General features: G+C 35.5%; 1 protein-coding gene across 1 annotated transcript in view; it reads left to right on the top strand.

The window, feature by feature from the left end:
• Positions 1 to 5,299: 5,299 nt before the first annotated feature.
• Positions 5,300 to 24,388, top strand: part of CPS1 (carbamoyl-phosphate synthase 1) — a 135,537-nt gene continuing 116,448 nt past the window's right edge. The window contains exon 1 of the mRNA XM_004376281.2: positions 5,300 to 5,562. Coding sequence (XP_004376338.1) covers positions 5,437 to 5,562 — 126 coding nt within the window. The 5' untranslated portion in view covers positions 5,300 to 5,436. The remainder of the gene's footprint in view (positions 5,563 to 24,388) is intronic.

The following is a 24,388-nucleotide window of genomic DNA, read 5'->3' on the forward strand; positions in this document are numbered from 1 at the left end:
CATTATTGATCCTTAACATATTGGTAAGGTTGTCAAACAACTTCAAGTCTTCTCCCTGGCCAAAAAAAAAAATTGATTTTGAGGAATCCTTCTTCCAGCTTGTCATGGATTCTGTGATAGAAGAAAGTATTTATGCCTTTTATGTGGATACAAATCCACACCACATTTCTGTCAAGAGTAACATTCTTTATCTATGTCCTCATTTTGTGACAGTGTTCTTTGTTATATTACTTAGGCTAATAAAAACCATAGAATTGAACCATAATAAACACTTCTACCTTTTATATTCTATTTTCATACATCAGTGCTCAAATACAAAATAGTATGAGTGCTTGTTGCTTTTCTTTGTCTTTTGAATTTATCTGTTCTCCAAGCATACCTTGCTTCTTGCTATAACATTGTTTCTTTAAAATAGCCTTTGTAGAATTTTTAATTGATGACTGATTTTTCCTCTTCCTAGGCATCTTTACGTTCCCTTATATTCATCTGACGTAATTTCATTTGTTCCTGCTTAACTAAACATCACTGATCAGGCATTCAGTTACACAGGAATTCATTTATTCATTCACTCATTTTTCCAGAAGCATTTCTTGCATGTTTGCTATAGTAAAGACATTCTGATAGATTGATCACTTTCTTAGAGTTGTTTTTGATTCATTATCTAGCAAGACACACTTTTAGAGGACAGTTGGAAGTTTTTTAAGAAGGTATTACTAACGAGTACAATTATTTTCTCTTCATTCCAGAACCTGAGGCCTTTCTTCACTAGAATGAATTGGTCTCATTTTTTCCTAATTTATAGCAGGCAAGACTTTTCTTAGTTATATCGCTGGACCTTCCAAGTAAAGAGGATACTTGAAATTAGTTAGAACACAGGCTGTCTATCAGGGTTTCTTTCTGTTTCCTTTGGAGAAGTTTTTGTAGTCATTCATATGAGTCAATCAACGGAAACAAAAGGATGTAAATAGCAATGGATAAAAAAAGAAATAGAACTAATTAAAAACATATGGAACAACCTCACTAGTCATATAAAATTTAAATGAAGGCAAAATACTATTTTCTCCTCAAATTTCTGTTCAAATAAAGAAATAAATACAAGATAATATCTAATGTTGGTGAGGATATATTGAAAGGGAAACTCATATATGGTAATTTCTTTGAAAGAAATTTGGCAATATTGATCATAATTGGCAATATTGATAGGCATTTTAGCAACATCAACAAAACTAATGAAAATGAAGTATTTTACAGCATTTCAGTTAAGATTTTTAACAATATTATAACATGTAATGTGCTTTTAATATAATATTACCTGACAAAAGTATAATGCAAACTGATCACAGTTTTCAAAACTATGACCTGTGCATAGAAATAAACGCTAGAAGAAAATACACTAAATTATTAACAGAGGTTATGTTTGCAGAATGGGCTATTGGTGATTATTTTTCTGTATCTGTTTTTCTATTTTTTCCAAATTTCTTTAAGTATCAAATTAAAATAAATCCCACTTAGTACTTGATATATCACCATTTTCAATATCAGATATCCCAGTGACAAATTTATCATATGAAGTGCTCTGAGGGATTGGAAGGCTGAATCTTCTATTTTTAAGAAATCCTAAAAAATTGCCTAATTTAAGAATATTTCTCTCCTTCTATCTCTCTTTACATATGTGTATATACGTATGCATGTACCATTTCCCATTAATGGAGGAAATAAAATATTTTCTCAGCATTACATAAAAAAAATACTAGAATGTTTCTCACTCTACCAAAATTGAAAAGTGTTTAGTTTTTGATTTTCTATATGGGATTGTACAGAGGAAAATACTTCAGTGTCATAAGCAGTGATGACTATGAAAAATATATCTTAATGAAAAAGAAGTACTAATTCCATATAAAAATTTGGTTTTATTTAGTGAGTGTCTTATAGGATTAGCAGACCTTTAACGACCAGTTCTTACAAAATACATTTTCAAATTTACAGATTCCCCCAACCCTGTGTGTGCGTGCATGTATGCCTGTCACTTCTCAGTTGTGTGCAGACAGCTTATGTGAGGAGTTGTTAGTTGCTGTCAAGTTGGCTCTGACTCATGGCAACCTAATGTATAACAATGAAACGCTGCCTAGTCCTGTGCCATCTTCGTGATCGTTCGTATGCTTGTGTCCATTTGTGTGGCTATTTTCTCAGTCTATCTCACTGAGGACTCCCCTCTATTTTGCTGGCCCTCTAGTTTACCAAACATGTTGTCCTTTTCTAGAGATTGGTTTCCTGATAACGTGTCCACAGTGAGTGAGCCAAAATCTTGTCATCCTTGCTTCTAAGGAGCAATGTGAGGGGAGAAAAAAAAATCATTCCAAACTGAAAAATACTTTCTTTTAAAATGTTTTGAAAACAAAATGCCTTTCATAAAAGTGTAGCATTTCCAGTAAATTTTTCACGTCTGGCTTTAATGTTTCCTACCAATTATTTCTTATCACCTTTCCCCTTTGATTTATCTTAATGTAAACTCCCTCACTAATGCAACTTTTATTTTATTTTAATTTACAGTTTGGTTGTAGATTTCAGTCTATCTTGAGCACTCAACTCTGAAACTACTCATCATTTTATTTTTTGGGCTTTCCAATCTTCAGGATGATTGTGGAATTGCAACAAATGAATTTTCTAGTGGTTAAGAACTATGGCTGCTAACCAAAAGGTTGGCAGTTCAAATCCACCAGGCGCTCCTTGGAAACCCTATGAGGCAGTTCTACTCTGTCCTATAGGGTTGCTATGAGTTGAATCGACTCAACTGCAATGAGTTTGATTTGGTTTTAAATCAGAGTATTTAACTAAATTTCTCAAATCTTCTGTTCCTCTCCCCTCATTTTGGTGACTAGAAACATGGACCAGAGCCTCCATCCAAGATGTTTTACTAACAAAAATAAAAGCCCATTACAACTGTCATGCCACATGTCTCTTTCAGCTTTATATACATGGAATTATATCCTAGAGTTGTTGACATCTCTTTGGAAAACCATATTTAACTCATCATGCTCTTTGAACAACTTCTATAAATGATTATGAAGCCACTTACTAATGGCTTTTCTTGTTCAAACTCTGGACTCCTCAGTACCCCAATTGTCATACTTAATTAAAACACAAGGAATGAAAGGAGAAAATATACTACAATATTCACTGCTTGGGTACCTCTGGATAATGGGACTGTGACTGATTTAAATTTATTTTGCATCTTAAAATTTTTCCATAATGAGTAAATGTCTTTTTATAATTAAGGAAAGATAGCCCCCACTATATACTTACATTCTATCTACCTACCTACCTATCTACCTACCCACATATCTACCCACCCACCCAAGTCCTCAGTTGGGAATTTTCCTCCCTCTAGGTTTATCCTCCTCTATTTCATTTTCCATGATCTTTCTTTAACAAAAATTTCATCTTTATTTCTTGTTCAAAACCCCTCTATGACTACCATGAATATTATTCATAATTAAGGCCAATATTTTTAAGGCACACAAGATCTTCCATGATATAGTTCTTGCTCAATTCCTCACCTAGTACCCTACATTCTAGGCTTTATCAGACTGTTTCAGCTTTTTAAAAATATATGCTGTATTATTTCATGCCTCTATTCTCTTGAACTAGCTGGAAAAGGACATCATGTTTGGTAAAGTTGAAAATGAGAGAAACCCTCATTTGGATGAGATGGATTGACACAATAACCACAACAATGGACTCAAACATACCAACTCTCAGGAAGATGGTACAGGACTGGGAAATGTTTTGTTATGTTATGCATAAGATCACCATGAGTCAGAGCCGACTCAACAACAGCAGCATGCTCTTGTGCAAGCTGTTGCTCCTGTGTAGAGTGACTTTTTTTCCCCCTCCATCTATCTGGTGAACTCTTCTGCATCCTTCAGTATGACAGGGTTCAACATAATCGTATATTTTATTGGACATGCACAGGTGGAGGTTATCTTTTCTTCTTTCTTTTTTTTTTAGTTTGGAAGGAAATATATCTACATAATGTTAATATTTGCAGGTCTTTTCTCCTTTTCTCTTATTCATTCATTCATTCTGCCATTGTATTTGGATGTACTACCATGACATTACTTATTTTATTAATTATGTACACTAGATTGAGGCTATATTTTGTTCAGTTTTCCATCACCAGCAGCAGTGAGGTAGTTTGACCTTAGAAAATGTTTATACATGAATACATTAAGTAAGACAGGTGAAGATTCAGCTTAAGCTTTGTGCCTTTTTAAAAAGCCTCCTCCCTCCCTACTCCCACACAGCACTGGTTCTCATAGGTCATAGAAGTTTACAATCTCTATGTCATTTGATGTCACCGTTTCTGTTATGGGTAGCCCTAGAAGTGAACCTTTATGTCTAGGTCTCCTTTGCAAGGGTATCAAAGGGTAATACTGCAGAGCTTCCTGTTCTACATAGACACATGACTTAAGTGAGAGATTCCACCAGCCAATGAGACCCTCTGGCTACCTGATGAAACATGTGATTGAAGGGTAAAGTGAATCAATTTCAACTCACATTAAAACACCAATGCTAAAATGTAGAGAATTTGATATGTAGCATTTAATATCTAAAGAAAACGTGACATTTCTTATATTAAAGTCAGTGTTTTCCATTGTTCCTGTACTTCTTACACAATTAAGAGACTAAGTAGGATGTAATAGGCTGCTTTGCTCCAGTTGTGTTTTACTTGGTATTACTGATTCTTTACAATCTGGAATGAAGAACAAAGCACTATAGAGTAAGCATGTAACATATGAACCCAGAAAACAATGTAGATAGGTTTACTCGATATTTGTGGAGAAAAGTTTATTCTGATGAGCTTTATTCTATGTGTGGTTTCCAATGTCTTTTTCCAAGCACAAAATGGCAAGACTTTAGGTTTCTTTGGAAATTCCAAAATCTCCTTTGAGGCAAATTAGGCATTGTATCTAACACAAGTACAGGCCTTTGATCCTTAGCATTATTACAAAGTTGCTACTTTTAATAGCTACTAAGGTTTTGTAGCTACTAAGGTTTTGTGGCTACTAAGCTTGTCCACTGTTTCTAGGTCATTCTAATCAGCTACATAAGCAGTTCCTTTGATGGATGACTGGTTTTCTACAACACTAGCATTATTTCAGCAGGAGAAGGTAGTATTTGATGTGTTGCAATTTGTATTACATATCCATGGAACATCTCCAGATGTTACCTTAGGAGGGGCTAAAGAGAAGGAGGAGCTATGACTAAAGATATTTAATGACAGAATGAATGGAAATTCAAAGACCACTGTGCAGTCAGCCTTAAACACTCAACTGCTCCCCAGCTTTCTTTCGCATTAGTTAAAAATCTTATAACAAAAAATCACTTAAATATATGTATTGTATTTAATTTTAGTCGAAAATCAACATCTTCAAAATGACGAGGATTTTGACAGCTTGCAAAGTGGTGAAGACACTGAAGACTGGGTTTTGCTTTCCCAATGTGACTGCACACCATCAATGGAAATTTTCAAGACCTGGCATCAGGCTTCTTTCTGTCAAGGTAATATTCCCATATTCAATTGTTTCCTATAAAATCGTATTGGTGTAGTAGTTTAGCAGTGTAGCAAAGGTGTCACTTACAAACAAATACAGATTTAAACTCAGCCCCTGAGTGCTAAATGATTAATATTTGCTTTACTAAAGAACCAGCTGATTGAGCAAACGCTCTTTTTTTTCTGCTCTGAGTTTAAATGGCAGTAATTTTCAACCAGCGTAAGAAAGATTCATGATTCCTGTAAGCATGTAAAATTTAAGTGTACTCTTTAGAAAACAAACATTGTTTAAAGCTATCAGAGCTCTGTCTTTGCCTAGACACTATTGGTTATAGTTTGGGTTCAAAACATGGAGTTGCTTATATGCATGTGAGTCACATCATGGTATATAGTGTGTTAAGCTCTTATTCCATATTGGTTCTCTGGAAAATTTTCTTTTTGAAATGTCTTTTCTTTTTTTTTTATTTGGAAGAAAATATAACTACATAGTATTGCTATTTGCAGGTTCTTTTTACAGATACTACCTTTTCTTTTTCTTTCACCCTCTTAGTCTTTCTTTTAGAGGGCCAACTTTATTATTTTCATTTTATAGATTAAGACATTGTGGCAAATAGCTGATAATTGAGTTCTTCCAAGTCTATCTATAACTGAGGGGCAGACTCAAGAACGGAAAATTAACCCCCTTCCCCACCACTGAATTATGAAATTCCAGTTGGAAACTCTTGTCCTTTCTATAACTTTATGAAGACATTTATTACCAGAGAAGTCTGAAATTACTTCATGGGAACTTTGCCAAAGAAAATCATCTTTACTGAACATAAAGATTAAGTAATCACAGTAGCTTTAATTATACTGCCTCTTCAGTAGTAGGAGCTGTAAAAAGTGAAGTGAAATAGAAAAAAAAAAAAAAAAAACCTCTATCTGTTGATGTAAAAATAGGTTCTAATAGTTTTGAGTATTCTGTTTACACTTTGTATGCTTACTGGGTTGACTGTAAATTCTCTATATGCTTCCGTACCTTCTATGGGTTAGATTGCTCAGGTCAGGTCAATGGGATTTTAGTCCTGAGTGACACCTGCAGAGCTAATCAATATCCCTAGATTCTTTTTTTTTTTTTAATTGTTGTAGTTTAAGTGAAAGTTTACAATCCAAGTTAGTCTCTCACACAAACATTTATATGTACATTGTTATGTGACCCTAGTTGCTCTCCCTATACTGTGACAGCACATTCTTCCTTTCCACCCCTGATTTCCCGTGTCCGTTCAACCAGCAACTAACCTTCTCTGCCTTCTCATCTCACCTCTGGACAGAAGCTGCCCATTTAGTCTCATGTAGCTACTTGAGCTAAGAAGCACACTCTTCACGAGTATCATTTTATGTACCACAGTCCAGTCCAATCTTTGTCTGAAGAGTTGGTCTTGGGAATTGTTTTAGTTCTGCCCCTAGATTCTTGTGACCTTCACTGATATGAGTGGGAAATGAATGGGGAGTAAAAGGAAGGGAAAAGAGAGGGAGAGATAGGGAGACAAAGAGAGAGAGATGGAAGGAGGAGGGGGAAGGGAGATAGAGACAGAGAGACAAAGAGAGAGAACTAGCTTAAGCTCCCAAGATAAACATTAGTGGTGTGTTACCAATTTCAGCAGTTCACGCTGAGAAGATTCTAACAGAAGTGTCAGAAATACCATTTTAAATTAAAAAACCCAGGAACAACTTTTTTTTTTTTTTAATTTGGTTTAATTGTAGTAAAATAGCTCAAAAGGAAATATTTTCTAAACTATCATCGAAGATACAGCTGCTAGATATAAACTATTAGGGTGAATAGTTGGATTAAGTTTAGTGTTAGTAATACCTCTGGGTAGTCCTTGAGTGGTACAAATGGTTTATGCTTAGCTACTAAAATAAAGGTTGCTAGTTCAGACTCACCCAGCGATGCCATGAAAGAAAGGCCTTGTGATCTGTTTCTGTAAAGATTACAGCCAAGAAAACCCTATGGAGCAGTTCTACTCCAGAACACATGGGGTATTTATAAGTTGGAATCAACTCGACAGCAACAGGTTTGGTTTTGATTTAGTCATGTATCACCTCAAAGAGAATAAAAAAGAGTAATGAAAATAGTATTATCTAGGGTTATATATGTCTTCTAAGACTTCAAAGTTGTGTCACTGAAATAGCTTTCTTTTCACAAAAGTCTTGTGAAGTAGGCAGGGAGTAGGCATATCTTCCTCAGACACCAGAGAGAAATTAAGTAACTATTTAAGGTTGCATAGATGTGACTGAGATTAGAAGCCAGGTCTCCAAGATCATAATCAGTGTTCTGTATAACAACAGCACCAGCACCAGTTACTACAGCCACCACAACAAAATGGTCTAGTTATGTGGATGGACTACTGTGAAAACAGTTCTTCCAGCTCATGGTGGCAGATCTGTTTTAAGTGTCTGCCACAGTTCATAGCTAAGAATGACAAATTTCTAGGAGGAATAAGCCATCACTGCAGGGTGTAAAAGCCATTACTCACTCTCAATCATTACTGGCCAGAATTTTGGAGGCATTCCAGGCATGAAAAATGGAAGTTCTTGAACTTCACCATAGTGAATTTAAACTCTACACAGCAGTCTGAGGGGTCTTGTGTTATTATTCACTTATTCGGAAATAGTCCTCTACCTACTTTCCTTCCTGCCTTCATTTTTAAAACTCAACTCTCTTAGAAAGATATATCCAACTTTACTTTTTTAAAGAAGAGTATCGTATTTAAAAAGTAGTTAAAATTATTAGGATATAGTTATATAATCGTCAGTGAAGGATGTGCGAACTGACTCACTAAAGGTCAGTAGCATTATAGCTAGTTATGTGCAGTGGAGTCACTAGGGTGGTGTGCAGGGGAGAGGGAGTGGATTGCACTGGGTGACACTGTCAGAAAGAGTGACACCAAAATGAATGTCTATAAAATTTATGTGCAGTGTTTCAGCAGAAATTTATTATTTTTTAATGAAAATATCTTTGTAGTTAGTTATAACCACAAAAAAATTTTTCGTAAGCCCAGCTTTCATGTATCAATATACCTACAAGGCTAAAACTCTGTGCTAATTTACTTTTTAAACCTTCTAATGCACTCTGGTTGGAGCTGTCATTATTACCTAATTACAATGACACTTCAAATCGCATGGTTTCATCTGTACATCTTACAGGCATGTACTATTTTCATTGCTGCCGGTGTTTTTATAATCACTGATTTTGTCAAATTTTCTGATATTTTAGTTACAGTATTGTGTTAATTAGCATGGGAGGGGTGACACCATGAGTTACCACACTGGGTAACCCCAACTCTAGTGATGCCACTGGTTATATAGTAAATGGATTGTGAAAGATACCCTGTGATCAATCTGTAAGCATTGTCCTGTAAACAAGGTTACTTTTTCAAAGTAGTTGGAGGTCACTCTTCCTCTCTCTGTGGCAACAGACAGAGAGGGGAGCATGGCTTTGACGATAGCAGTGACACACTCGTACTTTTATGTGGCCCTTCCTTGCATATTTGCTTGTGGATGATGTTTATGGTGCATGCCTTGACGATAGACAAGATTGTATTTCACTTATAGAAAGGGAAAAGGAAAGAATGTCAAGGTGTATATTTTTGAAGAGGTTGATATCAAGGATGTAAATGATCAATAGCCATAAAATAGAAAGTTTTAGAGACCATAATCTTTTTCTATGAGTATTGAAATTGCTCAGTGTTCACTATTACACTCAGCCAATTGTAACTATATAGTGGACAATACTCTGGATCAAGAATAAAAAGATCTGGATTCTAACCTTAGTTATGCATTTATTGGAAACCTTGGTGGCATAGTGTAAGTGCTATGGCTGCTAACCAAAAGGTCGGCAGTTCAAATCCACCAGGCACTCCTTGGAAACTCTATGGGGCAGTTGTACTCTGTTCTATGGGGTCGCTATGAGTTGAAAATGATTCGACGGCAACGGGTTTGGTTTTTTTTTATGCATTTATTAATGCTGTCACCTTGGGCAAGTCACCTCTCTGAACTTAAATTTTGTTATTGGTAGAGTAGAAATGATTTTTGATTTACTTAAAGGATTGTGGTGATCATCACATATGACTGATGCTTAGAAAACATAAAATACTTAAAAAGCACAAATTAGATACTTTTAAAATATCTGTTCTTTACATTTTAGTAGAAAGACTTAGAAGAAGGGTTAGATCAGAGTTTCTTTATGTTTTTCATGGACTACAAATTAATTATTACAATGACAAAATATCTGATAAAAATTCTCAAATATTTATAGTGATAATTCTCTTCCCTTTGTCTTATATTAAACCTATCTCTTGGAAGATATTCCTTATATTGAATTAGACTCAAGGCCTATAAAACAAATGATCTTTTTTCATTATGGTGAATTCAGTTCTAAAAGTCAGAATGTACACCATAATATCCTATTTCATTGATTCATTCATTTATTAGTTCATTCAACAAATAAACCTGGGTCCTCTACCATGGGATTATTCAGGAAGAATAATAAGTGGAGACAAGTGAGTAATAAGTGGATAGTCTATGACTTTAAGAAACTTATACGTTTAAAAATTCTGTGCTCACAAGACTTGGAAAGTCACCAAGACTAAATAGTTTTATTTTTACTTCCAAATGAATTTGGAAATCAAAGAGATTAAATTGAAAAGGTTAGGTTCTCTATGAATAGGAAAACATTCAGTAAGTACTGCTTCTGATATTAATCTACTCATTTTAAAAAATGGTGACCTGTGTTACAATTAAATCAGGAACCTAACAGTCCAAGTGCCCTTATCTCTGGTACTTCAGATAGGAATGAGTCCCAGGAGTCATTATTCCCTTTGCAAGGTTTTTATTTTATAAGATTTTATATTTGGATTCTAACATAGCAGCATCTATATAGCTGAAACTTGAGGAGTTATTGTCATTTGATTAGAAATTGGAAACTATAAAAACTCCCAGTATTAGAATCATTTAGTTATATTGTAGTAGTTTTAAAGACATTCACAGGAAATAGTATTCATTATTACAGTGGAGCCTCTTTGTATGTACCGGAGGTGGGGTTGTGGATAAGGTCATCACACATCTTTAAAAATAACTACTGTTTTAGGCTTACTATGTGTGGATACGTTTTAAGGTTAGATTTCATCCATAATAATCCACATTTTTGAAATAATAGATTATGTTCCAATCTCAAATAAATGGATGCAGAATTCTTTTGGATGATTGACAGCTTTACACATTTTTGGTGGACAGTGTTTCTTTAATCGGGAAGTGGCATCTCTTTTGAACATTTTTATGTTCTCCACTCCTTATATCCTCCCTTTCTAAAGTGTAGACTCACCTGTTGGTCATTAACACTGCCTTGAGATTTTGAGCTTCTTGACATAAAACCCTTCAAAAAGCTAAGGTAGGATGAAGCAAGTGAAACGCCTAGGGTACTGTATTTAAGGAGACAATTACTCTTAGGGTCGTGGTATGCTTCCTAAAATTTTGCACCCTAGGAGCCTCACTGCTTCCCTTTAGTTTCTTCCCTGGATCAGAAGAATTCTGGCAGGGCAAGTGCCTGAAGAACTGGCCCTGGTCTTGGACTCTTGCTCCTCTCTCCATCTGATGGCACCTTGAGTCCCAATTTGCCCAGGCATAGCTAGGCTGTCTGTGGTTTAGAGGTGAAATTAGGTCCTGCTACTGTGGAAACGGAGAATATTCTTTTGCCCTCACATCTTCATTAGACTTTTTTCATCTTTCAGACTTGTACCGAAAGAGAGAGAGTATAGTAGAGAGTTTTCAGTATCTCCTAAGCAATGTTCAGAAACAGTGGTCACACTAGAGCTCACTTCAAGGCTTTGGGAGGAATTTTCTAGCAAGGCTGACTGACTTTGACGTGACTAGAATTTCCTAGGGGTCTCCATGAGTCTGAATCGACTTGCAGGCAACTTTTTTTTTTTTTTAAGTTACAATGACTGAGAATTGAAGAAAGCTGCATAGGACAATGTCAAACTTGGCGTTGAACTCCTCACCACCAGTGATCTCTAGCTTATACCTGATTTTCTTCATCTGGTCTGAAATGTTCAACTCATGGAAATATTTTCAAGACTATTTTTCTTTTTTAATTCACAAAATGCCATACATTGACCTTTTAAATTTCATAGGGAGATTATTGGCTAATGTGAAGGTCTTACAAATGAATCAACAGGGTTGCTATACCATTAAAGAATTTTACTGAACAAATTTCCTCTAAGATCATATTAATTTATTACCATACAGTAATGCTGAGCTTACTAGACTGTAGCTCTCTCTCAGACTCAGAACGATTTGTCACACATAGCAGATACTCAGTAAGTGCTTGTTAATAAACCTACACTTTATGGATATATTTTGTTATAAAAATTTTTAAATGCTATATTTAATTTATAATGAGACAAATAGCTGGAATAAATATTACTCATAAATCAGACTCTTTTGTTTATGAAAGTCCAGAATATAGAGTATTTATGTAAATTAACCTTGTGATTTTTTTTTTCCCTCCAAGATTGGTTCATGTTTAACCAAAGGCTGATGACTTAATATTAACTTAGGATGTTGTAAGGTTTAACTGATTATTGCTGTGACAATACTTTGAAATCCTGAAGTGTTCAGCATATAACTACAGGGAAGTTTCATTAAGTATTCTAAAGACATAACAAATTGTGCTGTAATTCTGAATTTTAAATATCCATAATTTGATAGTATAACTCCAAGAATGAAAAACAAGATTTCATGTACCAATAAAAAGCACTTCAAGATTTTAACTTTTTCACCAAGTCATTTATACAATCATTATCTGAAAAAAAGTCTGGCTTTAAGCTTCCTAGTTTTCAAAGCTTTGTTCAGATTTATTTTATTTCTTTAGAGGATGAGTACTAGGGTGAACTAATAGCTAAGAAGCACCCGGTAGGCTGGAAATCAAATATGTTACAGAGCTTTAGGCCATGATGAAAATAAAAATAAACATTTCTTCTGATTTACAAATAATTTACATAGATAAATGATTCAAGAGCAATACAGTCAGATTCCCAGAGTAAATCATTTTCATTTCCACTACTAGCTTAAGGGGATTATTACAGCTGTAATTTTTTTTCCTTATATATATATATATTTTTATTGTACTTTAGATGAAGGTTTACAGAACAAATAGTTTCTCATTAAATAGTCAGTACAGATATTGTTTTACGACATTGGTTAACAACCCCACGACGTGTCAACACTCTCTCTGCTCAACCTTGGAGGACCTTTTTTTTTGGTGAAAATATACATAGCCAAAATTACACCATTTCAAAAGTTTCTACATGTACAATTCATTGACATCGATTACATTCTTCCAGTTGTGCTGTGATTCTCACTATCCTTTTCCACATTATTCCATCACCATTATCTTCAACACACTGCCTCCTAGGCGTCCCATCAAACCTTTTGAGTTGCTGTTGTCACTTTGATCTCACATAGATAATTCTTTTTTCTTTTTTTTTTTGTACCTTAGATGAAGGTTTGCAAAACAAATAGTTTCTCATTAAACAGTACACATATTGCCCTATGACAATGGTTAACAACCTCATGACATGTCAACACTGTCCCTTCTCAACCTATCACCAGCTTTCTTGTTCCCTCCTGCCTTCTAGTCCTTGTCCCTGGACTGTCGTGCCTTGTTAGTCCCATTTTGTTTTATGAGGCTGTCCAATCGCTGGCTGAACGGCGAACTTTGGGAGTGACTTCACCTCTGAGCTAAAAGGGTGTCCGGGGACCATAATCTCGGGGTTTCTCCAATCTGTCTGGCTGGTAAATCTGGTTTTTTTTTGTGTGTGAGTTAGAATTTTGTTTACATCCTTTTCCAGCTCTGTCCATCCTTTTCCATCTCTGTCCAGGGTCCTCTATTGTGATCCTAGTCAGAGCAGTCTGTGATGGTAGCCGGGTACCATCTAGCTGTATTGGACTCAGTCTGGTGGAGGGCGTGGTATACAGCTGTAATTTTTTTATATTCAAATCTTTTATGGAATTTATTGCTAAATTAGCTTGAGGCTTTACACCTAGAACATTTTACTGGTGAATTCTCCCCCCTAGGAGAAGTAATAATGCTGTTCTTCCCATTTGGCAGATGTAAATGCTGCAGCAAACATAAGGACACATGGATGTTTGTTTTGTACACAAAGTGAAATAGCAAATGTGATTAGAATTTTAATTCGGCCTCAAACACCAGACAGATATTTTTAATTCAACATTTTGTTGTTTTGCATGTAAACCTGATGCCAACCATTGGTCCTAGCTTCAGAATGTTCTAGATTGTGTCTCCTACTGCAATTTTATTGTTTACTCAAAGGCCCATTTATGCGTTGCACTTTATCACGATAAAAAAAAAAATCTGTTGCTATCAAGTTGATTCCGACTCCTTTTTTTTCTGTTGCATTTTGAGAACAGGCTCCTAAAATCAAATAATTCACAAGGATTCATGTTTTATAAGACAGCTAATAATTCTACAAATAGGATATCTGGGGGCAAATCTTGCTTAGAGTTTACATATTTCTTCCACCTCAACAAAATATTGTCATGTATTTGTAACAAAACAAGTTCAATTTTGAATTTTGTTTTCTTTTCTCTTCTAGTCCTGTAAGATCCAAGTATGCAAAAGTCTAATGTGTTAGGTGTTCACTGTAATCCATTTTAGACTGCAAGAGAAGTCTCATTTTGACTTGTTTTCAGTGTCTTGAAATAAAGGATCCAAAGAAAACAGGCTCACAGTGAAGTATCAATACCCTCTAAGTTAGCACAGAATGACGCTGGGATGGGGAATGATAAACAATGAGCCAACGACTTTTAAGAACATGATACTAAACACAAAGGGAAAGCCTAACAACAATAAATACTAGGCTGTTTCAAATACTTTTATAAATTAAATTATAAACTACGTTTGAATTTTAACTGTGAATCTCTAAGTCTAAGCCCTCTAAGTCAGTTTAGTATAGCACCAAGGACATATTTTCAAAGCTTTCTTGAAGGGGAAATTAGCTGTGTGACACCTATTAGCAGTTGTTGCATTGTTCTTAGCCTGGAAAATGCTTTGAAAAATCTACCCTTTTAAACTTGATCTCAGACTGAGAGTATTAGAGTGGAAAATTCTGGTCATTTATTTGTGGTTCCATAAAGCTAATCAATCATCTTACTAGAAATGAAAATAGACTTATAAATGTAAGTACACAATAAATTTTAATTTTTAAGAAAAACAAAAAGCCCTAAATAGATGAGGTGTTTGGGAACAATACCGGATCTACTTGCAGTACCATATTTTTGTAATGATATTAAAAGAAAAAATAAAATACTTTATGATAGGACAAAACAACATCAATGTCCACAGCAGACAAATCAATAAATAACAATTACGAAATTATTGGAATTTCTATTTGTATGCAAAACCTTCTCACAAAAATGTATTTTCATCAGATTACTTAAAATTTGTGAAATAATTCTAGATTTTACAAATACTAGAAAGCAAAATATCCAATGATTGTCCAATTTATTAAAGTCAGTTTAAAATGCCCATTTTTAAAAATAATGTAAGAATGGGGAGAGATAGATGTTTCTATAATTCAATTCAATTTAATTTTAAAAAAGAAGTATTAAAATTGAAAAGTAAAAGATTGAAAAATGGACTAATTATGTATATATAAATATAGGAAAATTCAGATTTAGCTCATTTAATCCTTGTTTTGTATAGAGATTAAAGCATGTAGAAAAATCTACATCTTACGGATGTTCTTCCTATAAGTCTTCAGATAAAAGTAACATTTAGCAATCCTGGGCTGTTTTTGTCATTGCCGTTAGGTGCCGTAAGAGTCAGTTCTGACTCCTAGTGACCCTATATAAAATAGAACGAAACACTGCCCAGTCCTGCATCATCCTCACAATTGTTGCTATGTTTGAGCTCGTTGTTGTAGCTACTGTCAATCCATCTTGTTGAGGGTCTTCCTGTTTTTCGCTGACGCTCAGCTTTACCAAGCATGATGTCCTTCTCTAGGGACTGGTTCCTCCTGATAACATGTCCAAAGTACATGAAATGAATTCTCGCCATCCTTGCTTCTAAGGAGAGTTCTGGCTGTACTTTTTCCAAGACAGGTTTGTTCATTCTGCTGGAAGTCCATGGTGTATTCAATATTCTTTACCAACACCATAATTCAAAGGCATCAATTCTTCTTTGGTCTTCCGTATTAATTGTCCAGCTTTCACATGCATATGAGATGATTGAAAAATACCATGGCTTGGGTCAGGTGCACCTTAGCCCTCAAAGTGACATCTTTGCTTTTCAACACATTAAAGAGGTCTTTACAGCAGATTTGCCCCATGCAAATTTCTTGACTGCTGCTCCCATGGCTGTGGAGACTACTAATTTCAATCTTTAATCTTCAGAATCGTATAAAGTAACAAGGAACAAAAAATTTTTGACTTCTTATTTCATAATCTGACTCCCAGATTCTTAATGCCTATCTATTCCCGGGCTAAAAGAAGTCGAACTATGAGTACGAACTAACTTTAATACATTTTGCTTGATATTCATATTGGCTACAAACCCTTGGCCTTTTTTTTTTTTCCTTTTGGTAGTTTGTTTGCATCTTTTGCAGACATAATTATGTGGGTGGAAGAAGACACATGTAATTTTTAATAGATAGGGATAATGCTATTAATTGCAATTTAAACATTGGCTCAAGGTCAATCGAGATTTTTAGAAGGCATAGAGAAATCCGTGTGTGTGTGAATTTTATATTAGGCAGTTGCTTGCTAAAGTGGTGCTTAGTGTTCCAAATATAGTGAATGGCCACATGTGGCCTTCACTCTTGAATACAGGGCAATTTGAGGGGCTAGCATTAGCTTTGGCTAAGGACCTTGACTAACCTTCAGCTGCTGTGTCAAGTGTACCTGGAGTCTAGGCTAATTCTTACATTATAGGTGTTCCTGAAGAAAGGAAACTATTTAAGTGTCCTCCAGTGTTCTGTTTGCATCTGGTAGTTTCTAATTGAATTAAGACCCCCATAAATAGCAGAACCTCATTTCTTGAGGTTTTTGGATTCTTATCCAAACTCATTTGGGATACACATCTGTCATAAGTTGGATTCTCTGGGAGTAGACACTGAGATGATGTTTGGGGAGCAAGATGTTTATTGGGGATCAACATGTTGTGTGAAGGGAAGTTTCAGGAAGCAGGACTGGGCAGAGAAGAAGTAAACTGCGATACAGGTTTGATAAAACCTCAGTCAACCTGACAGGAAAATCTTGCCCACCAGTGTCCTGTATTGGGCCCAGATGGCTAGGCCTTTATATCCCTGCCTGGCCCAGTCTCTAGGTGTGAGCTACGCCAGGAAGGGATGGGCCAAGGCGTGAAGCTGAGGCAGGCCCTGAGAGTTGATAGCGGGACATCATTCCCTGACCTCACTCCTTGAGGCTGGACGGCAAGTCCTTTCTGGAGGGGAACAGAGAGGTGCATCTTTGGGTCTACTACACCATCCATTGGTCCTAACATTCTTCAGAACTTGAGTATTCAATGACCTGGAATCAGTGTGAATAGTTAAAAATTACTGGTTCTCCTGAGATTATAAGGTGTGATTAATGACTTGATATTTTGCTCTGACAGTTTATAGATAAGTAATTCTTGATGCCCCCGGGCATATTGAGTCTTATCTATGCCAAGTTTTGAATTAAAGTTCTTATAAATAAATTTAAGGAGAATTCACGACTGGATTCTCATCCCCACTTAAAAAAAAAAAGGAAAGTAAAAATAGAAGGAAGCTTAGAAAAAAGGCTAATATTTAACTCGGTTTAAGTTGGAATATTGCACACGTTGTGTCCAAGGTAAGTAATGGTAGAATGGGGAAAGATTGTGAGTTCTGAGTCAGACTACTTGTGTTCCCAAACCACTGCTTCTGCATTTACTGGTGGAATGACCTTAAGTTCTCTAGGGCTCAGTTGGCTTACCTGCAAGATGAATATCTGAATATCATCTACTTCATTGTTTTTTGGTGAGGATTAGATAAGAAAATCTCTTAGTGGCTTTAGAGACAGTACCTAGGACATACTTGCTAACTATTATTAATGTTGTCTAAAGGAGGGGACCAGGATGGAGTTCTCAGTGAGGACAATATGCTCCCAAATCATATTTTCCCAACATAGCTTCATGATTTTATTTGAAGTAAGATACATTTTTCAGAACAGTAGAAATTTATTATTCAAATCTAAATACTCATTTTTTTGGTGCAACTCTGTGTAGATGTTAGCACACATAGATAACTATATAAGCAACCTGGTTTATGTCTATTATGTTTTAACAGGGTCTCATTAAAGTCAAAGAGTAGAAATTAGACAGTGGCAGGTCAGTCTCCTCCTATAAGATATGCTTAAGAAATCACTTAATGCTTCACTTTTTCAAATATAAGGATTGTGTTAGTCATCTAGCACTGCTCTAACAGAAGTACCACTAGTGGATGGCTTTAACAAAGAGAAGTTTATTTCTTCATAGTCCAGTAGGCTACAAGTCCAAATTCAGGGCATCAGCTCCAGGGGAACCCTTTCTCTGTTGGCCCTGCAGGAAGGTCCATGTCATCAATCTTCCCTTGGTCTGAGAGCTTCTCTGTGCAGGAACCTCAGGTCCAAAGGGCACGCTCTGCTCCTGGCACTGCTTTCTTGGTGGTATGAGGTTCCCCTGTGTCTCTGTTTGCTTCTCTCTTTTATATCTCAAAAGAGATTGAATTAAGACACTACCCAATCTTGTAAACCTCATCAGTATAACCTCATCACAGTGATAGAATTTACAACACATAAGGAGATCACATATAACCTCATCATAGTAATAGAGCTTACAACACATAAGGAAATCACATCAGTTTACACAATCATACAATACTGGGAATTATGACCCAGTGAAGTTGACAGATGTTTTTGGAGGACACAGTTGAATCCATGACGGGGATTATCATAGAATTAAAAAACAACAACAGCAGGAGGTGCTTTAATGTATGGCCTCAAAACTTGAGGAAAATTATATATGTTATCTTTAGTTACTGTTTTCAAAATTAATTCTCCAAGTATTTATTGAGTACCAAGTATGTACCAGAACTATACATAAACAATATATAATGTAAAAATAATAATAAAAATGTAATAGCTTCAGATTTTTTTGGCTAGGATAAAAATAGATTAATTTTTAGTTATAAAATATTTGGGAATTTGATATAAAATATAGTATTGTAAATAGAAGACTGTGTTAGTGAATGAAAAAAAATTGACAGCTGACATAAAGTAAAATTTAGCAAGCATTTTAGATAAAAAGTAAAGGGAGAAAAGATAATGATCCAGTATGTATGCTGAATCCAGTTTTGTTTCTATTCCCAAGGGGCAAAGAGAGAGAGATTTCTGTTCATATAAGATAATTATTGATATTAATAATGAAAAAGAAAAAGCTCATGAGAAAAACCAAAGAATAAAGATGCAAAATCATCTTCTAGACTCTTCTTCTGAAGACATTAGCTATATGATACCAAGTAGGTATGGAAAGTCTAGAAGTACCTAGTAGGCAATAGTCACCACCCAGCCTCAAGTCATTCTTTAGTTTTATCTTGCATACTGTAACATGAACCATACTCTTAGTCTAGAAGCTCTGCTGAAACCTGTTCAGCATCATAAAAAACAAAACAAACAAATTAAAAAACCAAACCAATTGCTACTGAGTTTATTCCAACTCATGATGATTCTATGTGTGTGGAGTAAAACTGCACTCCATGGGATTTTTATTATTGTTTTTAATTGTACTTCAGGTGAAGGTTTACAGAACAAATAGTTTCTCATTAAACAGTAGTACACATATTGTTTTATGACATTGGTTAATAACCCCGTGCCACGTCAACCCTCTCCCTTTTCGACCTTTTTTTTTTTTTTTTGTGAAAATATACATAGCCAAAGATACACCATTTCAAAAATTTCTACATGCACAGTTCAGTGACATCAACTATGCTCTTCCAATCATGCTGCTATTCTCACTTTAGATGAAGGTTTATAGAACAAAATAGTTTCTCATTAAACAGTTAGTACACATGTTGCCCTCACAACACATCAACACTGTCCTTACTCAACCTTGGGTTCCCTATCACCAGCTTTCCTGTCCCCTTCTGCCTTCTAGCCCTTGTCCCTGGACTGCTGTGCCTCATTAGTCCCATTTGGTTTTATGGGGCTGCCCACTCTCCATGGGATTTTTAAGGCTGAGACCTTTTGGAAGCAGATCTCCAGGCCTTTCTTCCAAGGTGCCTCTGGGTGGGTTCAAGCTGCCAACCTTTTGGTTAGTAGTTGAGCACATAACTGATTGTGCCACCTGGGGAAGTTAATCATTATAGCCACATACAATCCACCACTGATAGACTGATGTAAGGTATACTGGCTGGGAGTTGAATCCAGGTCTCCCTGATGGAAGGCTAGAATTCTACCACTGAACCACCAATGTCCCAAAGAAAATAGATCACTATTATTAGTTACTAATAATAATTATTAATTTTAGACACTGTGTGAAGTGAAAATATTTCTAATGTGAAGAATAATTATTTAAGTAAATTTATTATCTAGCCTTTAGGACCAGATGTGATTTGAAAGTCCAAGAGATGGTAGGAAAAGATGCCAAAAAAGAAACTGAAACTCCAAGGAACTGAGTATCTTTGGGTTTGAAATATTTGTAAAATTTACCACTACTAGTGAAATGTTGAATTAGATATTTATATTTTAGAAAACAGTTCAACCAAAAATAAGGCACATAAATTAAGAATTTGAAATGTTTAGTAATAAAAATTATATTAAGTATGAAATGAAAATAAATCCTTGATACCCATTGCTATGAGTCAATTCCAACTCGTAGTGACCCTATAGAACAGAGTAGAACTGCCCCATAGAGTTTCCAAGCAGCTGCAGGTGGATTTGAACTGTCGACCTTTTGAGTAGCAGCTGAGCTCTTAAGCACTATGCCACCACAGCTACTTAATCCTTAATACATTTCATTATTCAAATAAATATTAGGGTGATGAGCGTGGAGTAGAATAGTGTATGCTTGCATTTTTATGCCTTGTAACTTCCTCTTCTGCTGAATTCATTATTTTATCATTTAGCAGTACTGTGCTAGACAGTAGATTATCTGACTGAAATAATTTCACTGAAGTGTGAATAAAGCTTACTTATTATGTAATGGCTTTAAAAATAGGAATGCCTAACCCACCATCTCTACCTGGTGGAATACAGAAGAGAAAATACTATTGAAGCAGTTGTTCTTTATTCTCTTACCCAGTCTCCTAGGAAAGAAATCACATGGAATTAGATTTGTAGCTGTTGATTGCCCAAGGCTCCTCACCTTTGTGAGCAGAGCCTCAGAGGATCCATTAAAACAGTGACTGGGAGCAAAGCAGGATTAGGATTTGCAATCCCGTTTGTTATGTTCTAGAGAAACATAAGTAGAATTATTCAGCATCTTTATCACCTGATAGTCATTCATTCAACCAGTATTTGCTAGGTATCTACTCAAAAAAAAAAAAAAAAAAACCATTGCTGTTGAGTCGATTCCAACTCATAGCAACCCTATAGGGCAGATTAGAACTGCTCCATAGGGTTTCTGAGGAGCAGCTGGTGGATTTGAACTGCCAACCTTTTGGTGAGCAGCCATAGCTCTTAACCACTGCACCAGCAGGGCTCCTAGGTATCTAATACTGGTAGGATTTTAGGGTAATAAACAACCCTTCTCCCCAACCTGTAAATTAGAATCAATTGAGAAATAAGACATAGAAGTCAAACATATAGAGATCTAAATATCAACTTTATTACTGTTAAAGCTGTTTAGAGAACAGGGCCTAAATCTCTACCCACAAAAGCTCCTTGTATCATCCTCAGCCACCCACCTCTATCAAACATATCCACCCAAGACTGCAGCTCCCTCACCCAGATGTACAACTTAGAAAAAGTTTCTCTGAAAAAAGAGTCAAGAAGAGCTGAGCCAGCCTTGCTCAAGTCCACTTCCCAAAGTCACCAGTCACTTATGTCACTTCTCCCTTGTGGATTGGTGGTTATGTCTCCAAAGGTTAACTTCATGGAGCAAGTGTGAATTAAGAAAGGTGCAAAAATGGTTTCCGCAGTCACCCGCTATGTGTCAGACACTGGTATGTGCTAGTGATATCATGTTGAACAGAGAAGACAGGATCTCTGTCCTTGACATTGTCTGCTGTGGTTTATAATCTAATTGGAGAAATTAGTCATGTATTTGGATATAGGGCAGTAAAGTGTAAGTGTTAATTTTTGTTTAGCCTTGATTTTGGAGGGGAGAAGTCCTTCATTGCTTGTTTTGTCAATGTATCAAGATAATCAGCTTGGGTTTCTAACAAGAGGTAGAATTTGGATTGTGGAGAGAAGAGAGGGCAGGAATGAGGATAAGAACGTGGACACATCTGAGTCATTACACCTAGTGGCTCTGCAAAACCTATTTTTCTGACAGTCTTCAAAGGCATCTGCTTTTGACCTTTAATACGTGACAACTGAGCAAGTGTATAAAACCAAAATCAAAACTATTCGAACAAACAAATTAAGTAAAATCTATATTTCACCAGGGAGAGGATGGGAGGGAATGGTCAAACTTGCTCTCTCTCCAGCCCAACCTCATTTGTACTTTCTCTTCTTTCCCTCAGCACAGCATGATTTCAAACAGTCAGCAATGGATAGGGCTATGCATGGATTGAAATGGATGGGAGCAGAGTGAGGGGAGTGAGAGGCTGCAATCTGTGAAGTCTCATCTTTCCCTAAAGCATCTGCACTTCTCACTGCTTTTCTCCAGAAGTTTGTCCTCTCTATACTTAAAATCTTTCCTCTACTGGTTGAATAGGAAATTACACTCTACTCTGATTCTGAAATGTTTTTCTACACTGGTTTGCAATTTAGATTATGGTTATATAAACAAATTTGAGAAATAGTTCTTTAGGGTATAGTGTAACATATAATTTTCTTTTTCCGTTGGATAATTATTTTGCCTTTCAAAATCTGTTATCTGAGCATTTGCATAGCCCCATGTTTTTGACCTTATGAAGGTTTCTGCTGCCCCTCGTGGTAATGTTCCTCCCCACCTTAGCTTTAGTAGGCTATGTATGTTTGGGTTGATAAATAACATTGAGTGGAGGAAAAAGCATTGATTTACAACATTTGATTAATAAATTCAGTTTAAATATCTCTTAACTGCTAATCTTAAAACAGCACAGATACAATCCAGAACTTCTTTGTTATGTTTCAGCATTTTATTGTCAATTGGATTGAATCAATATGAATAGAAGGTAATAATAACAACAAAAATCTAGTCCTTTGAACTTTGAGTCTCTTAAATGTAAATGTAAGTTAGATAATGAAATAAAGTTAAAAGATTTTTATTGACTATGGTGTCAAGATTTGAAGAATATTCTCATAATTTCTTATGCATTTAACTAATAATGAAGAATTGTATTATAATGAAAATGAGTACTCAATTAAAATTAAATCACTAGGTGGATCTTATCACACATGGACTTTAATTTACATGAAGGTTTTACTAAGAAAAGTTATTGGAATATTAGTAAAAGACCCAGAGGACAAAAAGTAAAATGAAGAGCTATAAGGAAATATTAAAATAATTGAGTTTTTACTCCAGATCAAGAAAAAGAACACAGTGATTAACTGGCCATCTGCAAATAATGCTCATATAGTATTTATCGTTTGAAAGGAGAACAGTTGTTCTCCATGTCTAGTGAGAATAAACCAAACTAAAATTCTTCTCATTTTCACCAAAAGAGAGTCAGATTAGACTCACCTTAGAATTTATTGCTTCCTGATAGTCCTTTGTAATGACTGGCTAAGAGACAGGCAGCAGCAAGTTAGACTCAAATTTCACATTCAGCAAGGTGATTGATAAATGTTTATTTGACCAATTTTGGTGATTCAGAAATGAGTAGCTTCCAGTGTTCAAAGCAATTTCTGATCTTTTTGAATTCCACTTAGTCCTTTTTGTTGAACTTGCTGTGACAAAAATATGTCAGAACAATATGAGAAATGTAAAATAATTATTCTCCATGATTCATTTGTGGAAGTTATTTTAAAACTAAATAGACTACAGTATTTTATTCCCAGATTCCCATACTTGAGAATACACAAGGTAAGAAGAGCTTCCTCATACTTTGTCTATATATGCAAAGTGAAATAGGGAATGAGACAGTTTGCTATCTAATTCAAGCACTCTCAGCCCTCTTGCATGTGAAATATCTAGTAGATTGATATAAATGAGCATTTTGTTATGAATTACTTGATACCTGTTTTCACTCTGCACAATATGTATTTGGACACTCTCATGCAGCATACTCAGTATGCATATCCTAGTGTAACCATCCATCAACCCTTCCTTTCTTTACCCCTTTCTTCCTCAATGCCCAGTGCCACTCTCAACATAATATCTTCACATTGGAGACCACATTTAAGGTATTATGAAAAGGCAACTCACAAAATGTGTTGCTGATTTTTAAATTCATTCTTCGGGCAACCTAAAAACAGAAAGTATAATAATGGTGTAAAGTATTTCTTTGTTATGTTATTTCCTTTAAATTGAAGCTCAATGTATTCATTTATTCATCCAACAAAAATTGTATGATTTCTGAGAGTTCCAGCAAAATGGCACTCTAGGCAGAAGCACCACGCCGTCCCTCCACAGCAGAGATCCAAAAAACTAAGCCAAACAGAGAATACAACAATCCTGAAACCCTAAAACAT

Source organism: Trichechus manatus, unplaced genomic scaffold (genome assembly GCF_000243295.1).
Source record: "Trichechus manatus latirostris isolate Lorelei unplaced genomic scaffold, TriManLat1.0 scaffold00041, whole genome shotgun sequence".
Classification (NCBI taxonomy): Eukaryota; Metazoa; Chordata; class Mammalia; order Sirenia; family Trichechidae; genus Trichechus; species Trichechus manatus.